Raw genomic sequence first — 23457 nt, 5'->3', positions numbered from 1 at the left:
GAGTACTGCGTGCAGTTCTGGTCACCACATTACAAGAAGGATGTGATTGCACTAGAGAGGGTACAGAGGAGATTTACAAGGATGTTGCTGGGAGTAGAGAATCATAGCTATGAAGAAAGACTGGATAGGCTTGGTTTGTTTTCCTTGGAACAGAGGAGGCTGAGGGGAGACCTTATTGAGGTGTATAAAATTATGAGGGGCCTAGATAAAGTGGATAGAAAGGACCTATTTCCCTTAGCAGAGGGGTCAAAAACCAGGAGGCACAGATTTAAAGTACTTGGGGGAAGGTTTAGAGGGGAAATATCTGCACCCAGAGGGTTGTAGGGGTCTGGAACTCACTGCCTGAAAGGGTGGTAGAGGCAGGAACCCTAACCACATTTAAAAAGTACCTGGATGTGCACTTGGGATGCTCTAACCTGCAGGGCTATGGACCAAGAGCTGGGAAGTGGGATTAGGCTGGATAGCTCTTTGTTGGCCGGCGCGGACACGATGGGCCGAAATGGCATCCTTCTGTGCTGTAACTTTCTATGAGGAGTTAGATAACAGACTTCCTCCTGTGAATGTAGAGCTGGATTAGTGGGCTGTGACGTGTTTACTTGTTCATCTTTTGTTGAATGCGTTTGGTGAGTGAATTTAAATTTAAATCCAGGTTTGCAGGCGTGATGCTCTATTCACACATTAAAAGTGAGAGAGATGCGATGGGACACACACTAAGTCCAGTAGCTGAAAATGATTAACAGCCTGGGTTTTGTGTTTAGTGATCACCATGTACAGTACCACGTGTGAAAGAACGTTGTATAGAAACTAGACTTGTCTGTTCTGAATTTCTATCCTGTACTTAGTGATGACTTTTGTAAACTCCTTTTACAGGGTAGTGGAAGGGGAGGATTTGCAGACAGGAAACTCAAACTAAACATCACGTCAAGATCTGACAGAGCCACTCCATTCATTAGGACCTGAATATCATCGACCTTTGAATGTGGAAGGAGGAATGTTTGTCTGTTCTGTCTGTGGGCAAAGATTTCAAACATCAGTGTGACTGCAAAAGCACCGAGACACACACATCCGAGTGAGAGTGTTCCAGTGCACTGACTGGGGAAAGAGCTTTAACCAGTTACACAGCCTGAATAAACATCGCACCATTCACAGCGGGGAGAAACCGTACACGTGCTGTGTGTGTGGACGAGGCTTCAACCGATCGTCCAACCTGGAGAGACACAAGGACACCCGCACCATGGAGAAACCGTGGAAATGTGGGGACTGTGGGAAGGGATTCAGTTACCCGTCCCAGCTGGAAACTCATCGACGCAGTCACACCGGGGAGAGGCCATTCAGCTGCTCCGTGTGTGGGAAGGGATTCACTAATTCAGCCCACCTTCTGAGACACCAGCGAGTTCACACTGACGAGAGACCTTTTAAATGCTCCGACTGTGCGAACTGCTTTAAAAGCTCTGAGGAACTGATTCACCACCAGCGAGTTCACACTGACGAGAAACCATTCACTTGCTCTCACTGTGGGAAGAGGTTCAGGAGTTCATCCAATCTCATTGTACACCAGCGCACTCACACTAGGGAGAGGCCGTTCACCTGCTCCATGTGTGAGAAGGGCTTCATTAAATCAACAAACCTGCTGACACACCAGCGAGTTCACACCGGGGAGAAGCCGTTCACCTGCTCCGTGTGTGGGAAGGGATTCACTCAGTCATCCAACTTGCTGGCTCACCAGCGAGTTCACACCGGGGAGAGGCCGTTCACCTGCTCCGTGTGTGGGAAGGGATTCACTAATTCCTCCCACCTGCTGACACACCAGCGAGTTCACACTGGGGAGAGGCCATTCACCTGCTCAGTGTGTGAGAAGGGATTCACTCAGTCATCCAACCTGCTGGCTCACCAGCGAGTTCACACCGGGGAGAGGCCGTTCACCTGCTCAGTGTGTGGGAAGGGATTCACTCAGTCATCCAACCTGCTGACACACCAGCGAGTTCACAGGTGACTGCAGGGGTTGGATTCTGCTGTTATTCACATCCAGGACAGAACCATGTTCATTCTGACAGTTGGGGTTTGTTTCTGCTGATGTTAATAACCTTATAACTGGGCTGGAGTTTAATATTCTGGATATATAGCTGATTGAGTTGTCGGGGCTGCAGTGTCCCTTTAAGAACCGCTGTCTGTGATCATTCCCCTTAATTCAGGACTTTCATAAGAAATTATTTGACAATAAAATTATGAATTTTACTTTAACCCTAAATTGGCCTTTGGTACAAAATCTACAATTTATTGTCTGAAAAGTTCCACTGATTAACATCTCCATTTAGGAAGTGCTGATTAATCCTCACTGACAATTCATGAATTGCAACAGTTATACATTCCTTTCTGGTGCAAAAACACAAAAGGAAAAGCGGCCATTGCTAACAAAAGAAATTAAGGACAGTATTAGATCCAAGGAGGAGTCATATAAAGTTGCCTGAAAAAGTAGCAAGCCTGAGGATTGTGAGCAGTTTAGAGTTCAGCAAAAAAGGACCAAGAGATTGATTAAATGGGGAAAAATAGTGTATGAGAGTAAACTTGCAAGGAACATAAAAGTGGACTGTAAAAGCTTCTACAAGTATGTAAAAAGAAAAAGATTAGTGAAGACAAATGTAGGTCCCTTACAGTCAGAAACGGGAGAATTTATAATGGGGAACAAGGAAAAGGCCGAGCAATTAAACAAATACTTTGGTTCTGGCTTCATGGAAAAGGACACAAATAACTTCCCAGAAATGCGAGGGAACCAAAGATCTAGTGAGAAGGAGGAATTAAAGGAAATTAGTATTAGTAAAAAAATAGTGCTGGAGAAATTAATGGGACTGAAAGCTGATAAATCCCCAGGGCCTGATAATCTGCATCCCAGAATCCTAAAAGAGGTAGCCATGGAAATAGTGGATACATTGGTTATCATCTTCCATAATCTATAAAATTTTGGAACAGTTCCGGCAGATTGGAGGGTGGCAAATGTAACCCCACTATTTAAAAAAAGGAGGGAGAGAGAAAACCAGGAACTACAGGCTGTTTAGCCGAACATCAGTAGTACGGAAAATGCTAGAGTATTATAAAGGATGTGATAACAGGACACTTAGAAAATATCAACATGGATTTATGAAAGGGAAATCGTGTTTGACAAACCTGGAGTTTTTTGAGGATGTAACTGGTAGAATAGATAAGGGAGACCCAGTGGATGTGGTGTATTTGGATTTTCAGAAGGCCTTTGATAAAGTCCCACATAAGATGTTAGTGTGCAAAATTAAAGCACATGGGATTGGGGGTAATATACTGGAATGGATTGAAAATTGGTTAACAGACAGGAAACAGAGAGTAGGAATAAATGGGTCTTTTTCGGGGTGGCAGGCGGTGACTAGTGGGGTACCGCAGGGATCAGTGCTTGGGCCCCAGCTATTCACAATATATATCAATGATTTGGATGAGGGAACCAAATGTAATATTTCTAAGTTTGCTGACAACGCAAAATTAGATGGGATTGTGAGTTGTGAGGAGGATGCAAAGAGGCTTCAAGGCAATTTAGACAAGTTGAGTGAGTGGGCAAATACATGGCAGATGCAGTATAATGTGGATAAATGTGAAGTTATCCACTTCGGTAGGAAAAACAGAAAGGTAGAGTATTATTTAAATGGTGATAGATTGGGAAATGCTGATGTACAAAGGGACCTGGGTGTCCTTGTACACCAGTCACTGAAAGCAAACATGCAGATGCAGCAGGCAGTTAGGAAGGCAAATGGTATGTTGGCCTTCATTGCAAGAGGATTTGAGTACAGGAGCAAGGATGTCTTACTGCAGTTATACAGGGCCTTGGTGAGACCACACCTGGAGTACTGTCTCCTTACCTAAGAAAGGATATACTTGCCATAGCGGGAGTGCAGCGAAGGTTCACCAGACTGATTCCTGAGATGGCAGGACTGTCATATGAGGAGAGATTGGGTCAACTAGGCCTGTATTCACTAGAGTTTAGAAGAATGAGAGGGGATCTCATTGAAACGTATAAAAGTCTGACAGACTGGATGCAGGGAGAATGTTTCCTCTGGCTGGGGGGGTCTAGAATGAGGGGTCACAGTCTCAGGATACGGGGTAAGCCATTTAGGACTGAGATGAGAAATTTCTTCACTCAGAGGGTGATGACCCTGTGGAATTCTCTACCACAGAAGGCTGTGGAGGCCAAATCACTGAATATATTTAAGAAGAAGGAGATAGATAGATTTCTAGACACAAAAGGCATCAAGGGGTATGGGGAGAGAGCAGGAATATGGCATTGAGATAGAGGATCAGCCATGATCGCAGGGAGGTTTGCTAGTGCTGTTGGGAAGGATTTAAACTAGTTTGTCAGGGGGCTGGAAACCTAACTAGGCCCAGAATGGAGAGAAACAAAGCTGGAAGTGAAAGTTAGAAAAGTAGTCAGCAAAACTAGTAGGGAGCAGAAACAAAGGCCAACAGTAAAGAGGTTCAACGTGCAGAAAAATATTAAACAGGCAAAGTTGAAGGCACTTTATCTAAATGCACGTAGCATTCGCAACAAGGTGGATGAATTAATGGCACAAATAGAAGTAAATCGGTATGATGTAATTGCCATTACAGAGATATGGTTGCAGGGTAACCAAGGCTGGGAACTGAATGTTCCAGGGTACTCAACATTTAGGAAGGACAGACAGAAAGGAAAAGGAGGTGGCGTAGCGCTGTTAAGGGATGAGATCGGTACGGTAGAGATAAAAGATCTTGGCTTGGCAGATCGTGATGTAGAACTGGAATCAGTTTGGGTGGAGCTGAGAAACAGCAAAGGGTGGAAAACATTGGTGGGAGTTGTGTATAGGCCACCAAATAGTAATGGTAATGTAGGGCACAGTATCAATCAAGAAATTAGAAGTGCATGTAACAAGGGCAATACGGTAATCATGGGGGACTTTAATCTACATATTGACTGGGCAAATCAAATTACCACTAATGGTGTGGAGGACGAATTCTTAGAATGCATGTGAGATGGTTTCCTGGATCAGTATGTGGAGGAACCAACCAGGGAACAGGCTATTTTGGATCTGGTACTGTGTAATGGGAAAGGGCTAATCAATAATCTTGTGGTAAAGGGGCCTTTAGGGACAAGTGACCATAATATGATTAAATTTTACATTAAGTTTGAGAGTGATGTAGTCCAATCTGCAACTAAGGTCTTCAATCTAAACAGAAGAAACTACAAGGGTATGAGGGACAAGTTGGCCATGGTAGATTGGGAGACTACACTAAAAGGTATGAAGGTGGACATACAATGGCTAACATTCAAGGAAATAATGCATAATTTACATCAAACATATATTCCTCTGGGGCATAAAAACCCAAAAGGAAAAGTGATCCAACCATGGCTAACTAAAGAAATTAAAGCTAGTATTAAGTCAAAGGAGGAAGCTTATAAAGTTGCCAGAAAAAGCAGTCAGCCTGAGGATTGGGATCTTTTTTAGAAATCAGCAAAGGGGGACCAAGAAATTGATAAAGAAAGGGAAAATAGAATATGAGCACAAACTAGCAAAAAATATAAAAACGGATTGTAAAAGCTTCTATAGGTATGTGAAAAGGAAAAGACTGGTGAAGGTAAATGTAGGTCCTTTACAGTCAGAGATGGGAGAATTTATAATGGGGAATGAGGAAATGGCAGAGAAATTAAATAAATTGTTTCTGTCTTCACGGAGGAAGACACAAAAAACCTCCCAGAAATACGAGAAAACCAAGGGTGTGGCGAGAATGAGGAACTTAAAGAAATTATTATTAGTAAAAAAAACAGTACTAGCAAAATTAATGGGACTAAAAGTCGATAAATCTCAAGGACCAGATGACCTACATCCTAGGGTTTTGAAAGAGGTGGCCGTTGGGATAGTGGATGCATTGGTTGTCATCTTCCAAAATTCTATAGATTCTGGAATGATTCCTGCAGATTGGAGGATAGCAAATGTAACCCTGCTATTTAAGAAAGGAGGGAGGGAGAAAACGGGGAACTACAGACCTGTTAGCTTCACATCATGAGTAAACTAGGCCTGTATTCTCTTGAATTCAGAAGAATGAGAGGGGATCTCATTGAAGCATACAAAATTATTACAGGGCTTGATAGGGTGGATGCTGGGAGAATGTTTCCCTTGGCTGGGGAGTCGGTACTAGGATCACTGTTTTTCTTGATATATATTAATTACTTAGACTTGGGAGTACAGGGCACAATTTCAAAATTTGCAGATGACACAAAATTTGGAAGTATAGTGAACAGTGAGGAGAATGGTGATAGACTTCAAGAGGACATAGACAGGCTGGTGGAATGGGCGGACACGTGGGAGATAAACTTTAACGCAGAAAAGTGCAAAGTGGTACATTTTGATAGGAAGAATGAGGAGAGGCAATATAAACTAAAGGGTACAATTCTAAAGTGTGTGCATGAACAGAGAGACCTGGGGGGATGTGTGCACAAAGATCCCGGGCTTCATAAATAGAGGCACAGAGTACAAAAACAAGGAATTATAGACCGGTAAGCCTGACATTGGTAGTGAGGAAAATGCTGGAGTCCATTATAAAAGATGTAATAGCAGAGCACTTGGAAAGCAGTGACAGGATCGGACAAAGTCAACGTGGATTTACAAAAGATAAATCATGCTTGACTAATCTACTGGAATTTTTTGAGGATGTAACTGGTAAAATAGATAAGGGAGAACCAGTGGATGTGGTGTATTTGGACTTTCAGAAGGCTTTTGATAAGGTCCCGCATAAGAGATTAGCGTGCAAAATTAAGGCACATGGGATTGGGGGCAAGGTATTGACTGGTTGGCGGACAGAAAGCAAAGAGTTGGAATAAACGGGTCGTTTTCTGAGTGGCAGGCAGTGACTAGTGGGGTACCGCAAGGATCGGTCCTAGGACCCCAGCTGTTCACAATATATATTAATGATCTGGACGAGGGAACTGGATGTAATATCTCCAAATTTGCAGACGACACAAAGCTGGATGGGAGGGTAAGCTGTGAGGAGGATGTCGTGAAACTCCAGTACGATTTGGACAGGTTGGGTGATTGGGCAGAAACATGGCAAATGCACTATAATGTGGATAAATGTGAGGTTATCCACTTTGGTGGCAAAAACAGGAAGGCAGATTATTATTTGAATGGCAATAGATTGGGAGAAGGGGAAGTGCAAAGAGACCTGGGTGTTCTTGTGCACAAGTCGCTGAAGGTAAGCATGCAGGTGCAGCAGGCGGTTAAGAAGGCAAATGGTATGTTGGCCTTCGTAGCAAGAGGGTTCGAGTACAGGAACAAGGATGTCTTGCTACAGTTGTACAGGGCCTTGGTGAGACCACACCTTGAGTATTGTGTGCAGTTTTGGTCACCTTACCTGAGGAAGGACGTTCTTGCCATGGAGGGAGTGCAGCAAAGATTCACCAGGCTGATACCTGGGATGGCAGGAATGACGTATGAGGAGAGATTGTGTCGATTGGGCTTATACTCACTGGAGTTTAGAAGATTGAGAGGGGATCTCATCGAAACCTATAAAATTCTGTCAGGCCTGGACAGACTAGATGCAGGAAGGATGTTCCTGATGGCCGGGGAGTCCAGAACCAGGGGTCACAGTCTAAGGATAAGGGGTAAGCCATTTAGGACTGAAATGAGGAGGAATTTCTTCACCCAGAGAGTGGTGAACCTGTGGAATTCTCTGCCACAGAGGGCGGTGGAGGCCAGTTCATTAAATATATTCAAGAAAGAGTTGGATATATTTCTTAAGGCTAAAGGGATCAAGGGATATGGGGAGAAGGCAGGGACAGGGTACTGAATTCGGATGATCAGCCATGATCTCATTGAATGGCGGAGCAGGCTCGAAGGGCCGAATGGCCTACTCCTGCTCCTATCTTCTATGTTTCTATGAAATTATGATGAACCTTTATAAAACACTGGTTCGGCCTCAACTGGAGTATTGTGTCCAATTCTGGGCACCACACTTCATGAAGGATGTGAAGGCCTTAGAGAGGGTGCAGAATAGATTCACAAGAATGGTTCCAGGGATGAGGGACTTCAGTTACGTGGATAGACTGGAGAAGGTTGAGAGGTGTTCGGGAATATATTTTAATAACATAGATTTTAATATGATTTAACTAATGATTTAAAAAAATCTGATTATGCTTAAGCTGACCACGTGCCAAAGGATGGTGTGATGTATCAGATCCAATCACAGCTGGTAACGTCACATCGGCTGACTTAAAAACTGAGAACAATGAAAATGCTGATTTAGCTTAAACTGTGAAAGTGCTGATCTTAGCTTAAAAGTGAAAGTGATGATTCTGCTTAACTAGAGAACAAAGGAATGATTGATGTACCAGAGATCCAATCAGTGTGATGTAGTTGAACCAACCATAGCTCTGCATGCATGCTGCTGAGCCAATGGTAATAAAGGGGGCGGGTACATCTGCTGCTGTATAAAAACCAGCCATTTTGAATATGATGTTAGTCGGATAAAGGAAGTCAAACAGTGTAAATCAAGTGATGCAATAAATCGACTATTTAAAACTTACCACCGGACTCGCAAACTTTAATTTTAGTGTGTTGACTTCAGATCAGTGTGGTCCACTGAAATTAATTACCCGATCTAACAAGAGGAGATCTGATAGAGGTGTTCAAAATCATGAGGGATCTGGACAGAGTAGAGAGAGAGAAACGTCCCATTGGCGGAAGGGTCGAGAACCAGAGGACACAGATTTAAGGTGATTGGCAGAAGAACCAAAGGCGACATGAGGAAAAACTTTGTTACTCAGCGAGTGGTTAGGATCTGGAATGCACTGCCTGAAAGGGTGGTGGAGGCAGATTCAATCGTGGCTTCCAACAGGGAGTTTGATAAGTACCTGAAGTAAAGAAATGTGCAGGGTTACGGGGAAACGGCAGGGGAGTGGGACGAGCTGAAGTGATCTTGCAGAGAGCCGGCACGGGCTCGACGGGCCAAATCGCCTCCTTCTGTGCTGTAACCATTCTATGATTCTATATATGTCGAATAAATCAGCTTTGTTTCAAACACAATATGTCGAGTCCTTGACGTCTTCAAGATAAGAGGAGACTATTTGATGTCCTGTTACTGACTGCTCCATTTTTGGGCCTTTTCTCCTTTCTAACTCTAGATGAGTTCAGTTCTCAGACCTTTGGTTACTCTCATGGACAAGTCCCAGCTCCCCATACATTCCAGAGTGCCTCTCCCAGCCTTGGTATCCAGGGAAGGTATCGATAACACGCCCGGGATCACTAAACACAAAACTGTTAATCACTTTCAGCCACTGGACTTAGTGTGTGACCCACAGCATCTCTCTCACCTTCGATGTGTGAATAGAGCATCACGCCTGCAAACTGCGTTTTGAATTTGCCCTTGCCCTGGGTTTTCCGATGAGCTTGTCCTGGGGCCCAGTGGGCTTTCACTGCTCCGGGATGTTTCCGGGCATGTCCTCGCTGCCCCTGGAATTCCCACACATTGCCCCCTGGGTGTGAGCCAGCGCTCTGTGCCTTTAAACACTGGAGTGAAGCCGAGTCCTGCAGGCACACAGTCACCAGGAGGAGTTTCTAACTGTCCAGACCGACCTTTTAGGGAGATTATCCCACTTTTGGGCCGGTTGTGGTTTCTTCCCATTGTCCCGTTGCTTGTTCCCTTGGATTGGATCTTTATTTGTTCCCTTTGGTTTGGTTTCAGTTTCACTGCTGGACCCACCACTCAAAGCACTTTGTCTGATCTGCCCCCGGGAATGAGCAGACTCCTCCCTCACCTCCCACACTGCACCATCTATGTTTAAATGAGGGGAGAGTGTAAACCCGGGGAGTCCGCCGTATTCACCGGGCGAAATGTACCAGTGGCAGCGATGGACCAGGAGTGGAGTTTCAGCCCCGATATCTCACTCCCTCCACACAAGTCCAGATCAGCATCAGCCCCCCGCCCCGGGTTCACCTCCTCCACCCCTTGAAGCCCAATCGGGTGAAAGAAGGACACCCTCTGTATAAAGAGACTCCTTGTGTTCTCTCCCACCACTCGAATCCCTCAGATATCTGGGGAAGTGCACAGACTCACAGCTAAGGGTTCGACAGTCAATGGAAACACCAGGGGGGTAATGGATCCCCTGCCCAGAACCCTGAATGGTTCAAAAGGGACCGACCCAATCCCATTGGTGATCATTAAAGGTGGAGGGTGAGAGCACAGTGAGGAGACCCACTGAGTGAATGTTTCAAACCCCATCGGCTCCAGCACCATCTCCAGAGAGACTCTCAACTCGGGACAAAGTCTTCTGAGAACGAACGGAGAGGGCAAGGGCTGGGATCAGCCACAGAACCTGCAGCCTGGGGAGCGTTTAATAGTCATCGGATCAAACCTTCCTCACAAACAGTGGACAACCATCAACCACCTCAGAAACGGTCATGGTAGATGCTGCCACCTTCTCCATAGATGGAAGATTAAAGCATCCCCATCATGTGACTGTGGAGCTCCTGATCAGACCCTGGAGCCCATCATTGAGCACTGCCCTCAGAGGAAATTCACAGGCAGCCGACAAGATATCCACACTGTTACACAGGAAGCTTTGGCCTGGATATCTGACTTAAATATTGACATTTGATTTGCTTTCCTACTATCATACGAAAGAAGAAAATCAGACTTTATCTGAGACTCCTTCAGGCAGAGTCTGTCTGATCAGGTGGGGATCGGCGAATCAGACCCATTCAGGTGAAGGTTTACACAATACCTTTGAATCACCATTGAGAGGGGAGGTGTGTCTGTCCCCAGGAACCCTGGTCTGTTACAGGATAAGGGAGATGGGTCTGTGGGGTCAGTCCCCAGGAACCCTGGTCTGTTACAGGATAAGGGAGATGGGTCTGTGGGGTCTGTCCCCAGGAACCCTGGTCTGTTACAGGATAAGGTAGATGGGTCTGTGGGGCCTGTCCCCAGGAACCCTGGTCTGTTACAGGATAAGGGAGATGGGTCTGTGGGGCCTGTCCCCAGGAACCCTGGTCTGTTACAGGATAAGGGAGATGGGTCTGTGGGGCCTGTCCCCAGGAACCCTGGTCTGTTACAGGATAAGGGAGATGGGTCTGTCCCCAGGTGTAGTGTATGTGCCTTTAAGAGCCCCCTGTGTACTGTAATGCTGGTAATGGCCACTCGGGCTATATAAGCCTGTATATTGTGTTGTATCAGTTAGTTAACCTCCAGACTTTGTTCAGTAAACACCTGTGAAACCAACTCCTGCCTTCAGTGTCTCTATTAACACACGGACAAAAATTTACCTTGTTGACCATCAACCCCTCATCTCCATATTCAACCCTAAAAAGGGTGTTCCCATTATGACAGCGCAAAGGCTACAGAGGTGGTCCCTTTTTCTAGGGGCACACCAATATAACATAGAATACAAAGGATCAAAACAGCATGGGAATGCTGATGGTTTATCACGCCTACCGTTGCCAACGGTAGAAGAGGCACCTACCGTAGACCCAGTGGAGATTTTCCACTCTACCATAGTCGAATGTCTACCAGTAACAAATTCTGCCATTGAAAGGGAAACTAGAAATGACCCGACTCTCTCACGAGTCTACGATTTAACAGTGAAGGGATGGCCAGCACATGGCGAACCACTGTTGCCAGCATTCTCGCAAAGAAGAGAACAGCTGTCAGTGTGCCGAGGAACCTTGATGTGTGGATCCAGAGTGGTGATTCCACACAAACTCCAGGATAAAGTTCTAAAGGAGCTTCACGAGGGGCATCTGGGTGGAGTGAAAATGAAGAACCGAGCCAGAGCGTTTGTATGGTGGCCAGGTATCGATGGAGACATCGAAGAAATGACCAAGAGCTGCCTAGGATGCCAGAAGGTCCAAAACGCTCCACCACAAGCCCCTCTACATCCATGGGAGTGGCCCTCATCTCCATGGCAAAAGGGTACACATCGACTTTGCTGGTCCATTTATGGACTCAATGTTCTTAATCGCGGTTGATGCACACTCCAAGTGGCCGGAGGTAATAAAGATGTCTTCCACCACCACGGAAAAAACCATCACAGTATTAAGGACCATATTTGCCAGGAATGGGCTGCCTGAACAGATCTGTTCTGATAATGGACCGCAATTTGTGTCCGAAGAATTCAGGAAGTTCTTAAAAAAAATGGGGTTAAGCACTACACGTCCGCCCCATACCATCCCGCCACCAATGGATTGGCTGAAAGGTTTGTCCAGACCTTCAAGAAGGCCATAAAGGCCATGGGTAATGAAGACATAAAACTTCAGCATAAGGTAGATAACTTCTTGTTTGCATACAGGAATGCAACACATATGGTTACAAACCAAACTCCCGCCATGATGTTCTTCAATAGAAGCCTAAGATGCCGGCTGGATTTGATCAAGCCAAACATCAGAAGGGACGTGGAGAACCGGCAATTTCAAGGCATGAATGAAAGGCCAACTAGAACCTTCCAGATAGGTCAACAAGTTTTGGCCCGGGACTACCGTACCGAGAAATGGCAGCCTGGAACTATCTGCACACGACTAGGACCGCTGATGTATACCGTGGACATTGGAGAAAGCATAATAAGGCGCCATGCTGACCAAATCATAGAGTCATCCGAAAAGGGACAACCTACACCACAACTCTATACGCCTAATGATGAAGTAGAGATACCCATAGTATCTACCTCCGATCCGGTGATACTGGAACACGATGAACCCGACACTGGCATTCAAGCCGAATCAGCCTTGCCAAAAGAACCTACGACACCACCAGAATCTACTACACCACCGAGGCGTTATCCGGACCGAGTCAGGAAGCCTCCAGAGAGACTGACTTATAATTGATTAACTGCAGCAATGTGTAGATTATTGTTCTTGTAACATGTAATTAATGATTACTTAAACTATTATGCACTGGTTGGCTAAAAGGGGAGGAATTGTAGTGTATGTGCCTTTAAAGCCCCCTGTGTACTGTAATGCTGGTAATGGCCACTCAGGCTATATAAGCCTGTATATTGTGTTGTATCAGTTAGTTAACCTCCAGACTTTGTTCAGTAAACACCTGTGAAACCAACTCCTGCCTTCAGTGTCTCTATTAACACACGGACACAACACCAGGAACCCTGGTCTGTTACAGGATAAGGGAGATGGGTCTGTCCCCAGGAACCCTGGTCTGTTACAGGATAAGGGAGATGGGTCTGTGGGGAGTGTCCCCAGGGTCCTTGGTCTGCTACAGGATAAGGGAGATGGGTCTGTGGGGTCTGTCCCCAGGAACCCTGGTCTGCTACAGGATAAGGGAGAAGGGTCTGTGGGGTCTGTCCACAGGAACCCTGGTCTGTTACAGGATAAGGGAGGTGGGTCTGACACAGCCCTCCGCCCAGCACCACCTCTTATTACTGACTGGCAGCGATGCCCTAATTTATAGCGGGAGGACGGAGCTGTGTGAAAACAGCTCAGTGTAAACCAATCAGGATTGAGGGTAAGCAGCACAGAGCCTATCAGATGTTGGGAGTATAAGAACATTAACGTAAGAATTAGGAGCAGGAGTGGGCCATACGGCCCCTCGAGCCTGCTCCGCCATTCAATAAGATCATGGCTGACCTTTGCCCTCAACTCCACTTTCCCACCATATCCCCATATCCCTTACTTTCCCTCGAGTCCAAAAATCTCGATCTCAGCCTTGAATATAGTCAGCAACTCAGCACCCACAACCCTCTGGGGCAGAGAATTCCAAAGATTCACAACCCTCTGAGTGAAGAAATTCCTCCTCATCTCAGTCCTGAATGGCCGGCCCCTTATCCTGAGACTATGGCCCCTAGTTCTAGACTCTCCAGCCAGGGGAAACAATCTCTCAGCATCTACCCTGTCAATCCCCCTCAGAATCTTGTATGTTTCAATGAGATCACCTCTCATTCTTCTAAACTCCAGAGAGTATCGGCCCATTCTACACAATCTCTCATCATAGGACAGCCCTCTCATCCCAGGAATCAATCCAGTGAACCTTCGTTGCACCACCTCCAAGGCAAGTATCTCCTTCCTTAGATAAGGAGACCAAAACTGTGCCCAGTACTCCAGGTGTGGTCTCACCAAGGTCCTGTACAATTGGAGCAAGACTTCCTTACTCTTATACTCCAACCCCCTTGCAATAAAGGCCAACATGCCATTTGCCTTTCTAATTGCTTGCTGTATCTGCATGCTAACTCTTGTAGGTAGGTGAACGCGCACCTCCCGTCTTATAATTCCAGAATCCGACTTGAACCCCTTCTGGGTGGAGTAAAATGGTCAAGGCTCACAAACTCAGTACAACTCAGTCTGTCTTTAACTATTTATTGTACTACCAATAACATACAAACATCAATGCACTATTCCCTTATAACTCCAAACAATACCAACATACACCGTTCCCTTTAACTATTTAATTTCAAACACCACTCACCCCGGCGATCAAGTGGAGGAGTCTGTTTCCATCTGTACGGGTGATTAAACCCTCCGCAGTTTTCCTCGCAAGTTGACCTTTTCCCTTTCTAAACACCCTTTTATAATACAAAAGATCAAAGTCTGTGACAATAGATTGACACAAACCCTTCCCCTTTTGATTGTACCATCTTAATCTCGTTTTTCTGCCATTCTGTTTGATTTCAAACCATACAATAAAAAAAGGAAATGTCTTCATCCTGTTGGATGTTCGACCATTATCACACAAAGAAATGTCTTGATTAGACACTTCCTTGCTTATCATCAGTTTGAAAGGTTCTTCTTCTTCTTAGGCAGTCCCGCGGAACCGAGGATGACTTGCTTCCACACTAAAGGTTAGTGAATGGGTTTCAATCCAGCAACAATCCTGGAATTAACATTTCCAAAAGATGTTCCAGACTCGGTGGAGCCAATTGTAAGTGTGGTTAACAGCTGGAGCGAGGAGTTTCGCTGGACAGGACAGTCAGTTGAATTTACACAAACACAGGCCATTGTGTGGTTCGATTGTTCCAGCCATTTCCTTGATTAGCATATTCATGAAGTAAAAGGAGTCGTGTCTGTGGTTCTTATGCTGTTTAATCCAGAGCGTGTATTACACGTTCCCTTTAAAAGTCTCACTGGTCCCTCAGGTGATGCTGGGATACGAAGTTTGGTCAGTTTTTTATGATTGGTCAATTTCACAAAACTGCCTTTACAGACCAGCCGTTTGACTTTAATGTTGGTATCATTTGAGTTGAATGCGTTCTTGCTGCAGGAACTGGCTACACTCTCTGAGTTTCTTGTACGAGGACACCTAAATCTCTCTAAACACCAACATTTAATACAATAGCAAAATACTGCGGATGCTGGGAATCTGAAATAACAACAGAAAACGCTGGAAAAACTCAGCAGGCCAGGCAGCATCAGTGGAGAGAGAAACAGAGTTAACGTTTCAGGTCCAAGATTTAATAGTTTCTCACCTTAACAATATTCTGTTTTCCTATTCTTCCTACCAAAGTGAATAACCTCACATTTCCCCACATTATACTCCATCTGCCACCTTACTGCCCACTCACTCAGTCTATCTATATCCCTTTGCAGACTCTGTGTTCTCCTCACAGCTTACTGTCCCACCTAGCTTTGTATCAGCAGCAAACTTGGATACATTACACTCGGTCCCTACATCTAGGTCATTAATATAGATTGTAAATAGCTGAGGCCCCAACGCTGATCCTTGCGGCACCCCACTAGTTACAGCCTGCCAACAGGAAATTGACCCATTTCTCCCTACTCTCAGTTTTCTGTCCGTTAACCATTCCTCTCTCCATGATAATACATTACCCCCAACCCCATGCGTAACAACCCTTTATGTGGTACCTTACCGAATGCCTTTTGGAAATCCAAGTACATCCACTGGTTCCCCTTTATCTACCCTGCTAGTTACATCCTCAAAAAACTGTAATAAATTTGTCAAACACAATTTCCCTTTTATAAAACCATGCTGACTCTGCCTAAATCATATCATCATTTTCTAAGTGCCCTATTCCACTTCCTTAATAATGGTTTGCAGCATTTTCCTGAGGACTGATGTCAGGCTAACTGGCCTGTAGATCCCTGTTTTCTCTCTCCCTCCTTTCTTGAATAGCGGGGTTACATTTGCTACCTTCCATTCCACTAGGACCTTTCCAGAATCTAGGGAATTTTGGAAGATCATGACCAATGCATCCACTATCTCCGCAACCACCTCTTTTAGAACCCTAGGATGTAGGCCGTCAGGTCATGGGGATTTGTCGGCTTTTAGTCCCATTAGTTTCTCAAGTACTGTTTCTCGACTGATATGAATTACTTTAAGTTCCTCACTCATTAGCCCCTCGGTTCCCCACTATTTCTGGAATCTCAACCTTCTCCAGTGTAGCTCACGTGGCTCCAGCTCGTGCAGCCTAAGCCCGGGCTGTCCGCAGTGCGGCCGCAACATGCCCGTAGACTTGCACGAGTGGTCGGGACCTCTCGCCCTGACCGAGGTGGACGAGAAGCTTGCGCAGCCCCTCTGTGTCAAGTATGACAACGTGGACATAGATGTGCTGGGTAAAGTGCTGAGCCCAGCCCAGGTACTGACTGAACCTGAGAGCTGAACACACAGGAACCGCTCCAGTGCCTGGAGCCAGCAACAAGAGGCAACAAAAGCAAGGAAGGCACAGAGTACAAAAGCAAGGAAGTTATGATGAACCTTCATAAAACACTGGCTCGGCCTCAACTGGAGTATTATGTCCAATTCTGGGCACCGCACTTTAGGAAGGATGTGAAGGCCTTAGAGAGGGTGCAGAAAAGATTTACAAGAATGATTCCAGGGATGAGGGTTTTCAGTTACGTGGATAGACTGGAGAAGCTGGGGTTGTTCTCCTTAGAGCAGAGAAGGTTGAGAGGAGATTTGATGGAGGTTTTCAAAATCATGAGGGTTCTGGACAGAGTAGATAGAGAGAAACTGTTCCCATTGGCAGAAGGGTCGAGAACCAGAGGACACAGATTTAAGGTGATGGGCAAAAGAACCAAAGGTGACATGAGGAAAAACTTTTTTACGCAGCGAGTGGTTAGGATCTAGAATGCACTGCCTGAAAAGGTGGTGGAGGCAGATTCAATCACGGCTTTCAAAAGGGAATTGGATAAGTACCTGAAAGAAAAACATTTGCAGGGCTACGGGGAAAGGGTGGTGGAGTGGGACTAGCTGAAGTGGTCTTGCAGAGGGCCGGCATGGGCTCAAAGGGCCGAATGGCCTCCTTCTGTGCTGTAACCATTCTATGATTCTAAGCTTATATTGTGATTAGTAACAGACAAAACCTGTTTTTTTTCCCCGGCTCTGATTACAGATTCCAACCAGTCGATTCAGTGAATGGAATATCTTATCAGTGTTGCCATGGCGACCTGTCTGCAGTGAAACACCTGTTTGAGTTTCTAACTCAGACTAAACTTCTCTTTCCCATAATACACATTATATCAGACATTTGATGTCAATGTATTTTAACCATGTTATGTTAATATCTCTAAAATCTACAGGGAGATCAGATACACAAATCTTTAAAAGTTGGAGGACAAGTTTATAAAGTGGTTTAAAAATGTTACCCGAGGTTTTTTATAAATGGGGCGTAGAAAACAAAACCATCGGTTCGGCTGCAGTTAGAATAAGTTTTGGGCATCTTACACTAGGAAGGATGTCGGGGCCACAGAGAGGCTGCAGAATAAATTCACTGAGGTTATACCACGGATGAGAGGCTTTAGTTATCAGAGAATCATAGATTGATACAGCACAAAAGGCGACCACTCGGCCCATCATACTTGTGCCAGCTCTTTGGGAGAGCGATCCAATTAGTCCCACTCCCTTGCTCTTTCCCCATATCCCGGTAAATGTTTTCCCTTCAAATATTTATCCAATTCCCTTTTGAAAGTTACTCTTGAATCTGCTTCCTCCACCCTTTCAGGCAGTGCATTTCGGATCATAATAACTCGCTGGGTAAAGAAATGTTTCCTCATGATGACCTGTCTGCAGTGAAGCACCTGTTTGAGTTTCTAACTGAGGCGAACTTCTCTTTCCCAGGAGGAGAGACGAGAGAAACTGGGGCACTTCTCATTAGAATAAAGCAGGGTGAGAGGAGATGTGAGCGAGGTGTTTAAACTTGATCAACGACACCGACCAAAATATCAGGAGACACTCCCTGTCCTTCAGGACCTGTGTCTAGGGGAGAAGCTGATGGGTTTATCAGATCATCTTTGGGTTAAATGTTGTGCTCGTGGAGCTGAGCCCCTAGTGTCAGCATCAAACACTCTCCAGTCGGGTACAGCACGGGTTAGATACAGAGTAAATCCATCAGCTGCTCCCCGACACAGATGCTGAGGGACAGGGAGTGTCCGGGACAATGACAGTTCTCACAATAAGGTATAAATTGATCCTGTACCTCTCCCCATTAATCCTGGGCTCCACACGGGGCGAATCCTGCTCCTGTTTCCCTTCCTGTAACAGCACTGAGCTAAACCCAGCCCATAATGAGCAGGGCTCAGGGAGGCTGGTTGCTAGGCACTGCAGTGATGTCATAAAGCAGGGCCATTCAGCCCAGCTGGTCGTCTCCTTGCCCCTTTAAAGGTGGAGAGCCGGGACACCCTGTCTCCAAACACATCCCACCTGTTCATACTGAGAATCCCCGGGGAAGGCCCAAGGCCCAGAGTGTGGAACACAACCAAGGGGGAAAGAGGAGGGGAGAAGGGGAGGTAAATCAAGGAGTCGGGACTGAGGGACACCAAGCTTCAGTTTCAGAGCCTGCAGACTTCAGGAGGGGAAGAGTGAGTTCAGTAGTTTTAGGATCCAGGGAGAGAACAAGGAGCAGATGGGGAGACTGGTGTGGATTCCAGCACAGTGAGGATGTAGGGGGAGGGAGATTGTGTTGGGCCGTGTATTAGGGGTGTAGGAGGGACAAGAGAGGAAAGGTCAGAGGAGCAATTACTGCAGCAGTGCCCATAAATAGTGAGAGAGAGAGAAGGTGGGGTTCGAGTGGAACAGGGACAGTCTGTTAAACTCTCTGTTTGCTGTGACCAGTTTTCCTTCGGTTAAAAATGGCCTCCTGTAGCCCAGTGACACAAACAGCCCATTAAACTCCACCAATGGCCTTTGGTCTGGTGAGGTCTCCCTTTGTGAAACATCGGCTGTTGTTAAAGCTTTTCATTCTGACATGCTCACACTGAGAAATGAGCTGCAGAACTGTCGACACCGTCAGCTTTAAGGAGACGTTTCCCTTTGGGGATCGGATTGCCCATTGAGTTTGATTAAACTGATGTTAAAGTAACAAGGCTGCTTTGCCCCGTGACAATAACAGATTATCAGAATATTTCCCATAGGTTAAAATCCAATGTTACAGGGGCTCACTGCCCTGGAGGGTTGAAGTGGACCCTGTGATATAATAGAATTTTCTGTCCTGTCAGACTTGGACATCTTGTAGATCCATCTTTTAACAAGTTGTGGGAACTCAGTTCTCAGATGGATTCCACTCAGTTTGTAACAAGTCCTCAATCAGCTCGTCTTATTGTCCAGATATCAAGTACCCGACACACTGCGTGTGTGGGAAACAAAGCTCATTTACTTGGCACTGATACAGATTAAACTCCAGCCCAGTTATAGGGGTTACTGACATCAGCTGAATTAAACCCCAACTGTCCGAATGAACATGGTTCAGTCCTGGATGTGATTAACAGCAGCAAAAACAGCAGAATCCAACCCCCGCAGTCACTTGTGAACTCGCTGGTGTGCCAGCAGGTTGGATGAACGAGTGAATCACTTCCCACACACGGAGCAGGTGAACGGCCTCTCCCAAGTGTGAACTCGCTGGTGTGTCAGCAGGTGGGATGAATTAGCAAATCCCTTTCCACACACGGAGCAGGGGAACGGCCTCTCCCCAGTGTGAGTGTGTTGGTGTTTCAGCAGATCTTTTGTGCTTTTAATGCTCTTCTCACAGTCAGAACATTAATAAGGTTTCTTATCAGTGTGAACTCGTTGGTGTGTCAGCAGGTTGGCTGAATGAGCAAAATTTTGCCCACACACGGAGCAGGCGAACAGTCTCTCCCCAGTGTAAACTCGCTGGTGTGTCTGAAGGTCAGATGTCTGAATGAATCCCGTCCCACACTCAAAGCAGGTGAATGGCCTCTCCACAGTGTGAACTCACTGGTGTTTCAGCAGGGTGGATGACTGAGTGAATCTCTTCCCACACACGGAGCAGGTATACGGCCTCGCCCCCGTGTGACTGCGTCGATGAGTTTCCAGCTGGGATGGGGCATTGAATCCCTTTCCACAGTCCCCACATTTCCACGGTTTCTCCATGGTGCGAGTGCCCTTGTGTCTCTCCCGGTTGGACGATCAGCTGAAGCCTCGTCCACACACACAACACGTGTACGGTTTCTCCCCGCTGTGAACGGTGCGATGTTTTTTCAGGCTGTGTAACTGGTTAAAGCTCTTTCCACAGTCAGTGCACTGGAACACTCTCACTCGGGTGTGTGTGTCTCGGTGCTTTTCCAGTCACACTGATGTTTGAAATATTTTCCCACAGACAGAACAGACAAACATTTCTCCTTCCACATTCAAAGGCCGATGATATTCAGCTCCTGATGAATGGAGTGACTCTGTCAGATCTTGACCTGATGATTGGTTTGAGTTTCCCGTCTGAAAATCCTCCCCTTCTAAAACCCTGTAAAAGGAGTTTACAAAAGTCATCACTGCAAGTAGGATAGAAATTCAGAACAGGCAATTTTAGTTTCAATGGAACATTCTTTCCTCTCTTGTTTCCCAAAAGCTGTAAATCCCCATCCCACACACTCTCCCTCCTCCCTGTGCTGAAATCTAAACCCATCGCACCATCTCCAACATTTTTCCTTTCAGCCAACTTTTCTCCCTCCCCTGAAGGTGCTGACTCTGGCTGGGTTCAGTTCTACACTCCCTGGTTCCCCTCCCTCTCCTCCCCTGAAGGTGCTGACTCTGGCTGGGTTCAGTTCTACACTCTCTGGTTCCCCTCCCTCTCCTCCCCTGAAGGTGCTGACTCTGGCTGGGTTCAGTTCTACACTCACTGGTTCCCCTCCCTCTCCTCCCCTGAAGGTGCTGACTCTGGCTGGGTTCAGTTCTGCACTCACTGGTTCCCCTCCCTCTCCTCCCCTGAAGGTGCTGACTCTGGCTGGGTTCAGTTCTACACTCACTGGTTCCCCTCCCTCTCCTCCTTTGAAGGTGCTGACTCTGGCTGGGTTCAGTTCTACACTCACTGGTTCCCCTCTCTCTCCTCCCCTGAAGGTGCCGACTCTGGCTGGGTTCAGTTCTACACTCCCTGGTTCCCCTCCCTCTCCTCCCCTGAAGGTGCTGACTCTGGCTGGGTTCAGTTCTGCACTCACTGGTTCCCCTCCCTCTCCTCCCCTGAAGGTGCTGACTCTGGCTGGGTTCAGTTCTACACTCACTGGTTCCCCTCTCTCTCCTCCCCTGAAGGTGCCGACTCTGGCTGGGTTCAGTTCTACACTCACTGGTTCCCCTCCCTCTCCTCCCCTGAAGGTGCTGACTCTGGCTGGGTTCAGTTCTACACTCACTGGTTCCCCTCTCTCTCCTCCCCTGAAGGTGCCGACTCTGGCTGGGTTCAGTTCTACATTCACTGGTTCCCCTCTCTCTCCTCCCCTGAAGGTGCTGACTTTGGCTGGGTTCAGTTCTACACTCACTGGTTCCCCTCTCTCTCCTCCCCTGAAGGTGCTGACTCTGGCTGGGTTCAGTTCTACACTCACTGGTTCCCCTCTCTCTCCTCCCCTGAAGGTGCTGACTCTGGCTGGGTTCAGTTCTACACTCACTGGTTCCCCTCTCTCTCCTCCCCTGAAGGTGCCGACTCTGGCTGGGTTCAGTTCTACACTCCCTGGTTCCCCTCCCTCTCCTCCCCTGAAGGTGCTGACTCTGGCTGGGTTCAGTTCTGCACTCACTGGTTCCCCTCCCTCTCCTCCCCTGAAGGTGCTGACTCTGGCTGGGTTCAGTTCTACACTCACTGGTTCCCCTCTCTCTCCTCCCCTGAAGGTGCTGACTCTGGCTGGGTTCAGTTCTACACTCACTGGTTCCCCTCTCTCTCCTCCCCTGAAGATGCCGACTCTGGCTGGGTTCAGTTCTACACTCACTGGTTCCCCTCCCTCTCCTCCCCTGAAGGTGCTGACTCTGGCTGGGTTCAGTTCTACACTCACTGGTTCCCCTCTCTCTCCTCCCCTGAAGGTGCTGACTCTGGTTGGGTTCAGTTCTCCACACGCTGTGTACAGAGTGAGAATAAAATCAATGAGTCTATGATTGTCTCTCCTGGTCACTGGGACCCTGAAGCACCGCCCACTCTCTGTTCCTGTACCAAGATGGCCGCGCAGCGCCGTGCTGCAGGTGGAACCGGTCTGTCTTTCCTGCAGCAAGATGGTGGCGTGTAACCCGGGCCTATCACCGAGAAAAGCCTCACCGCTGCTGGCCGGTGGAACACAGACCGGGCCGTGGGATCTCATTCGGGCCTGAGGCCGTTCTCCAACTTTATAACCCCTGCGGCGTGGCCTACCCGCAGTTTATTAATCTCCCGACCCCGCTCCCGCTGACCTGCAGCTCTGTCCAGCGACTGTGCAGAGCCTGTCTCGCGCCTGCGCGCTGGGCTCCTGACATCCCCAGAAAGCCTGAAAGAGGTATCTGGATTGTCCCCATCACTCAGTCTTAAAGGGACAGCACCCTGTGTCTGGGCAGCTGTCATTAAAGGCACAGACACAGCTTCACCCTTACATAAGAAAATAAGAACATAAGAACATAAGAAATAGGAGCAGGAGTAGGCCAATCGGCCCCTTGAGCCTGCTCCGCCATTCAATAAGATCATGGCTGATCTGATCCTAACCGCCAATCCACTATCACAGAACCATCTCCTGAATCTAACAGAATTAGACACACGAAATAGGAGCAGGATCAGGCTACACGGCCCCTGGGCCCGCTCCGCTACCCACAGGGCCATGACTGATCCGAACCTAGACTCATGTCCAAATTCCTGCCCGCTCCCCGTAACCCTTAATTCCCTTTACTTCTAGGAAACTGTCTATTTCTATTTTAAATTTATGTAATGATGTAGCTTCCACAGCTTTTTGGGGCAGCATATTCAATGGACCTACCACTCTCTGAGTGAAGTAGTTCCTCCTCATCTCAGTTTTGAAAGAGCAGCCCCTTATTCTAAGACTATGCCCCCTAGTTCTAGTTTCACCCATCATCGGGAACATCTTCCCCGCATCCACCCGATCCAACCCCTTCACAATCTTATATGTTTCAATAAGATCGCCTCTCATTCTTCTGAACTCCAATGAGTAGAGTCCCAATCTACTCAACCTCTCCTCATATGTCCATCCCCTCATCCCCGGGATTAACCAAGTGAACCTTCTTTGTACTGACTTGAGAGCAAGTATGTCCTTTCTTAAGTATGGACACCAAAACTGT

At 46.9% G+C, this 23457-nt stretch overlaps 1 protein-coding gene across 1 annotated transcript in view; it reads left to right on the top strand.

The window, feature by feature from the left end:
* The window catches only part of LOC147119169 (uncharacterized), a 42162-nt gene that overhangs the window by 5647 nt on the left and 13058 nt on the right, over positions 1-23457 (top strand). The window contains exon 2 of the mRNA XM_085984875.1: positions 871-1977. Within this exon, the coding sequence (XP_085841001.1) occupies positions 1235-1977 (743 nt within the window). The 5' untranslated portion in view covers positions 871-1234. The remainder of the gene's footprint in view (positions 1-870; positions 1978-23457) is intronic.

This window comes from Somniosus microcephalus, chromosome 4 (genome assembly GCF_052327205.1).
Source record: "Somniosus microcephalus isolate GS21.2 chromosome 4, FLI_Smic_1.0, whole genome shotgun sequence".
NCBI lineage: Eukaryota > Metazoa > Chordata > Chondrichthyes > Squaliformes > Somniosidae > Somniosus > Somniosus microcephalus.
This window is presented reverse-complemented; position numbering and strand designations above follow the sequence as displayed.